The 6000-nt window shown below is 56.1% G+C and overlaps 1 protein-coding gene across 13 annotated transcripts in view; it reads left to right on the plus strand.

Moving 5' to 3' along the window:
• The window catches only part of PEMT (phosphatidylethanolamine N-methyltransferase), an 82321-nt gene that overhangs the window by 12320 nt on the left and 64001 nt on the right, over window positions 1-6000 (plus strand). For 6 of the 13 annotated variants that reach the window (XM_029928918.1, XM_029928916.1, XM_029928908.1 and 3 more), the window contains 2 exons: window positions 778-857; window positions 1454-1561. In XM_029928918.1, the coding sequence (XP_029784778.1) occupies window positions 778-857; window positions 1454-1561 (188 nt within the window). Of the gene's footprint in view, window positions 1-777; window positions 858-1453; window positions 1562-6000 lie in introns of those variants that run through there. The other 7 variants (XM_029928912.1, XM_029928920.1, XM_029928919.1 and 4 more) reach the window with 2 other exon arrangements.

Raw genomic sequence — 6000 nt, forward strand, 5'->3', positions numbered from 1 at the left:
GAAATCAGTATTCAAAGCGTTCCACTATTCTATTTTTTTGTTCCCAAAGGCAGGGTGTCTTGATTCTGCCCCTGGCAGGAGGGTGGGGTGAGGGGGGACACTGGGGACATGTCTGGAGACATTTTTGGTTGTCACAACTGGGGAGAGCTCCCGGCACTGAGTGGGTGAGGCCAGGGGTGTGGTTGAACACCCTAGGGTGCAGGGGTGGCCCCGCCTCAGAAGGTGATCCTGCCCCCAGTGCCGACAGTGGAGGGCAGGGGCCCGTGTGGGTGTGGCACGGAGCCCGAATGCACTGGCATGTTGCACGCCGGTCTTTTTTTAAACACACGCACAGAAAGAACGTTTGGCACCATGTGCTTGTATGTTATTTTCTAAAAATGTGTGTATATGCTGTGGGAATTCTATAGCTCACTTTATTCATTTGACTGTTTTAAAATTTTTATTTATTTAAGGGATCTCTCCACCCAACATGGGGCTCAAACTCACGACCCCAAGATCAAGAGACAATGCTTCACTGACAGCCAGCCAGGTGCCCCTCATCTGACACGTTTTTAAGAATATCACAAGTTGGGGCACCTGGGTGACTCAGTCGGTTAAGCGTCCAGCTCTTGATCTCAGGGTCTTGAGTTCAAGCCCTGCATTGGGGTCTGTGCTGGGCGTGAAGCCTACTTAAAAATATGTGCATATCTCAAGTTGACACATACGGTTAGTTTGTTTAAAGACTGTAGTTTCGCTCCTTTAGAAATGGGCCACATTCTATTTATCCTTCTTCCACAGATGGACAGCTAAGTGGTCACACTTTTCACTGCAAGTGTGCTGGATGGGAACGTCTTTGCACATGTGCTTTGCACACTCATGTGAGTGTCTCTGGGACAGGTGCTTGGGAGTGAAATCGCAGGCACGTAGGAACACAGCTTTCAGTTCACACCTTCCTCAGCACTCAGGACTGTCCGTCGTTAGGTCTGGCGAGAGGAGGCACATTACTGTTGCTTTAGTTCACATTTACCTGATTACTAGTGAGGCTGAGCGTTTCTTCACGAGAATGCCACCTCCTGGGTTGTTCTGGAGCCCTCTGCACGGTCCCAGTCACAGCACCTGGTGACCCAGACCTTGGTCCTGGTGGGGTCACTTCCCCGGCAGAGTGCTGGCTGCACATCCTCTGTCAGAGCCACTGATTGCCTGGCCTAGTGTCCCCGCACACAGCTTTTCCGCTGCCTGCCCGGCCACCCTTCCACCGGGCACCACACGGCTGATTGGGTTTCGCCTTTTATCTTCAGTTTTATGATTACACTGTAGTAACCTTTGCTGGACGTGCCTGTGCCCGAGCCTCCCAGCGTGTTCCTGGAGGGTAACTTTGTTTCTGAGTTCTGGAGGCTCGTCACTCCTTGTCCCCAAGGCGGGGGCCAGCGGGGACTGGGCGGGTCTCCTGCTGACGCTGGCTCTGTCCCTGCAGGCAGACCTCTGCGTTATGACCTGGCTGCTGGGCTACGTGGACCCCTCGGATCCCGGCTTTGTGGCTGCCATCCTCATCATCACTTTCAACCCGCTCTTCTGGAATGTGGTAAGTACCTGGCGCCCATACTGTCTGGGCGAGCTGCACAGACGGACAGATGGAGGGCTCTCTCCTCCCCATGGCTCTCTCCGCCAGCGTGGAATCATCCTTTCTGTTCCCCTGTTGAGTTCAGAGCCCAGGTAGGGGATGCAGACCAGGGAAGTCCCTCGTTTCGGGGGTCCCACAGCATCCTGACTGCAACAGCCCCGGGCAGGGCTGGGCCAGCGGGGCTGTGCTGTAATGTGGCTGCCCACCTGCGCCCGATCATCTCAGACTTCTTGGTGAAGCAGACGGTCTCGGCTTGGGGGCTCCCTTCCTCCTCTGCCATGCTGCGCAGGAAGCCGCCTTCTTGGGAATCCCCGCCCCCTCAGATGTGCTCCAGAAACACGGTTATTTGTCCTGAATGAGGCTTCCTGCAAAATGGTTTGCACATCGCTGGACTGAATGTGTCGGGTAGCAGTGAAAACAGGAGACAGAGCAGCACCCAGTTCTTCTGTGGGTCCAGGGGACACACAGAGGACGCTTGGAGGATGGAGTGGGACCAGGCTGTGTGGAAAGGGGGCCCTGAACCCTCTGAGGAAGGTGTGGGAATGGAGGACAGTCTCTCCTGCTGTAGTTTTTCTCTGAGATGCCTCCTCCCCTGCCAGGATGTGGGGGAAGCTCTTGTTTCTGCAAGGATGGAAAAGGGTGGCAGCGGTGCCCCGAGGGCTGCTACCTGAGCCTCCTGCCCTGTGCCTGGGCTCGGGTTTGCTGATGCAGAGCCGGGACATCCTGTGATCACCCTTGAGGGTGGCCTGAAGAGTAAGGCCAAGCTGAGCATTAGCAACACACTGTTCCAGACTGTCGTCCCAGGGGTGGAACAGGACATGTTTTTCATCTGGTTTATGAGTTAGGTCTTTTCTCTATCTGGGGAGATCGGAGGTGGGTGGGAGCATGGGTGGGGGCGGGGGTGGCCATCTCAAAGAGGCTGTGTTCCGAATATGCTGTCGCCCCGGCACACGGAACACGCTGGACCCACCCTGAAGTGGTTGGTGCCGGACCCCGGGCTGAGCTCTGAGGGCTTGCCTTGTCTAAAACCATTCTTCGGGCCGCCTGGGACCCCTGCCACACTCCACACATGACCGTGTGCCTGCGCTGACCCTGACCAGACAGACGTCCCTGAGCAAGAGCTGGTCTCCTGCAGTGCCTGCGCCTCCCCGTTCATTCCTACTCTCTGTTCCTTGTCTCCCATCCATCGTCCCCACCCGCAACCTTTCCTCCAGCACCACAAGCCAATGAAGGGTAAAAAGGGTATGTCCCCAGCTGAAAAGAATGGCCTCCAAAGGATGTCCACACCCCAATCTTTCGAACCTGTGAAGGAGAGGCAATGGGGAGATTGCTGTGGATTGTTGGGGTGGACCCAGGGGGTCAGAGGGAGATGTGAAGGCACTGGCTTTGAAGACTCAGGTGATGCGGCCACCAGCCAAGGAAGGCTGTGGCCACTGGTGGGGAAGGCGGAGCCATAAGCAGGAAAGCCAGGGCCACTGGTCAAGGAAGGCGGGGCCACCAGAAGCTGGCACAGGGGTGGACTGGATTCTTCGCTAGAGCTTCTGGGAGAGTGGCCCTGCTGGCACCTTGATTTGACCTAGAGACACAGATTTTGGACTTGTGGCCTCTGGAACTGTGAGAACATGAGTTCCTATTGTTCTAAAGCACCTGGTTTGTGGTAATTGGCTACAGCAGCCACAGGAAACTGGTGTAGATATCAGACAGGTTGCTGGTCCCTGCCAGAAGGGCCTGGAGTTGGCTAGGAGTGTGCAGAGCTCTCCCCTGTTCACTGTCCTACCCCCGGCGGGCCCCCTGGTGCCGGGGGCTCGGCTCGCTGGCTTGCCGGGTGCGCAGCAGGTCTCTGGGACACTTCTTCATGCACAAGCTCTTCCCTTGTTTCCCACTGGGCCTTCCGGCTGTGTGTTTTTGCAAGTTCATTTTGAAGTCACGTGATGGCCCACAGCAGCGTGGTTGAGGTGCTGAAGATTTGGGAGGCAGGCAGCTCGTGTCTGTGCGTTCGTCGTAAGGTGTTTTTCTTGTGCCTTAGCGTTTGATTTGCCTCAGCGTTTGATTTGCCTCGTTCTTGCAAAACTTATGCAGTGGCACAGCGTGTGGTCATTGGCGGGAGGGAGAGCTCTCCGGTTGGATCAGAACAGGAGAAGTTACAGAAACACACTGTGGTTTATGGGCTGCTGCTGGCCCGGCAGTGGGAACGAGATCGCTGGCAACACTGGTCTGAGTGGGACCGCAGCCCTGTGACGCCCTGGGGACGAGAATGCCAGCAGTAAGGGAGGTCGCACCTGTGACAGCATTTCATGAGCGTTGATGGAGTGCTCATAATCGCTGACGTTTGGCAGGCCTCGCCATGCTGCGCCATTGTGCTGAGTGCGGCTCATATAGGATTTCAGTTGATTGTCACAGCAAAGGCTTTTATTGTCCCTTCTGGAAACCAGGCTCCGAGAGGTTCACTCATCTCTTATGTACTGGTGGCCACTGCGTGCCAGGCGTGGGGCACACTGCTGTGGTTCTAAGGAGCTGACCAGGAGGTGACACCGTGTGAATAAACACACGCATGGCCATACACCAGGATGGGCCTGGGGGGCGATGAGGCAGGGAAAGGGGGGAGCTGGTCAGGGCAAGGGTGACCTTTGAGCAGAAACCGGCCCTCGCGTGGGAGGGAGCCCTTGGGTATCTGGGGAAGAGGAAACAAGTACAAAAGTCCTGGGTGGTTTCAAGGAATGGGCCACTGGCTGGAATCCGACAGAGCGAGCACGGAGGGTGGAAGGTCAGAGAGGGGGCTGGCCTAAGAGAGCGGGCATTGTAGGCTGTGGGGAGCACGTGCGATGGGTTCCAAGCGGGGAGCCGCGGAGTGAGTGGCCTGATCTGACTCCAGTTCTCCAGGCTGGTGTGGGCTGATAAGAGCAGACGAGGGGTGAGGGTGGGGCCAGGGCGGGGCTGAGGCTGTCACCGTGCTTGTGGCCCAATGGTGGCCTGGCCAGGGTGGCACCAGCGGGAGTGGGAGAAGTGGTCAGAGTCTGGGCATGGTGTGAATACAGACTTACCATGGCTGGGTGGGGAGGTGCAAGAGAGAGGACACAGGGCCAGTTCCAGGTGGGACCTAAGAAATAGGTATTTGGTCTTCAAGCAGGCACACAGCTCCCCAAACCCTTGAAATTTCCTCAGTTCAGAGTGTCATCAGGGTGTCTTGTGTTATGTTAATGTGGTGACCTTTAGCCACCTGTCCCCCAACCTAAGGACTGGGGAAGGGTGCAGGCTTCCAGAGGAACCAACCACCCTGGCCCCTGGGGAGGGGCGAGGAGCTGGAGGTCAGTTGGGTAGCCACTGGCTACCACGTAATTCACTCGGCTGCTTCTGTAACACAGCCTCAGTGAGAACCCAAAAGGATGGGGTCCAAGAGCTTCTGGGTTGGTGAGCACGAAGTTGTGGAGAGAGTGGCGTACGCGGAGAGCGCGGACGCTCTGCACCCCTTCCCCGTCCGTCCCCCATTCTTCCTTTCATCTGGGAGATGACTCCTACCCTTCAGTATGCTTTGTAGTAAACTGGTCATCAAGCAAATAGACTGGTTTCCTGAGTTCTGTGAGTTGGGCAGATAGTGTCAGACGTGCGATGAATTGTAGGACAGCAGCTGGTGTTAGAACTGGTTGGATCGGTGGGTGCAGAACTAGAGGGCGTGGCTGTGTGGGGCAGCCTAGGGGCTGAGGGCTGAGGGCTGTGGGGAAGAGACCTTGTTCTGCCCGAATCTGGGAGATTCCCGGTGCAGACGCAGATCTTGCGGGTCTGGAATTCAGGGTGGTGGAATGGCCAGGTGGCTGGTGATGTCTGAAGTCACGAAGAGTGGCCACCCAGGCCGAGGGTGGCCTCAGACCCACACTGTCTACCTCCCTGGGCTCTTTGAAGAAGCTACAGCACGGGCTGAGGGGCCTGCCCACCTGTCAGTGCCGGCGTGTAGATGCCTAGGCATTCCTCCCCACCACTACCCGGCCCATCTCTCTCTTCTTCCCTCCCCCTCTCTCCCTGCAAAGGAGCTCTTTGTTGCTTCTGCCCTCCTCTCATTGAATCTTTGGGGGAAACCAATACTATTAACCTTTACTGTTTCTTTTTTTTATATATAGTTTATTGTCAAGTTGGTTTCCATATAACACCCAGTAACCTTCCCCACAAGTGCCCTCCTCCGTGACCATCACCCCCTTTCCACTTTCCCCCTCCCTCTTCAGCCCTCAGTTTGTTTTCAGTATTCAAGAGTCTCTCCTGATTTGCCTCCCTCCCTCTTCCTAATTCTTTCCCCACTCTTCCCCTTCCGATGGTCCCCTGTTAGGTTTCTCCTGTCAGACCTATGAGTGAAAACATATGGTATCTCTCCTTCTCCGCCTGACTTATTTCACTTAGCATGACACCCTCGA

The sequence above is a fragment of the Suricata suricatta genome, chromosome 17 (assembly GCF_006229205.1).
Source record: "Suricata suricatta isolate VVHF042 chromosome 17, meerkat_22Aug2017_6uvM2_HiC, whole genome shotgun sequence".
Lineage (NCBI taxonomy): Eukaryota > Metazoa > Chordata > Mammalia > Carnivora > Herpestidae > Suricata > Suricata suricatta.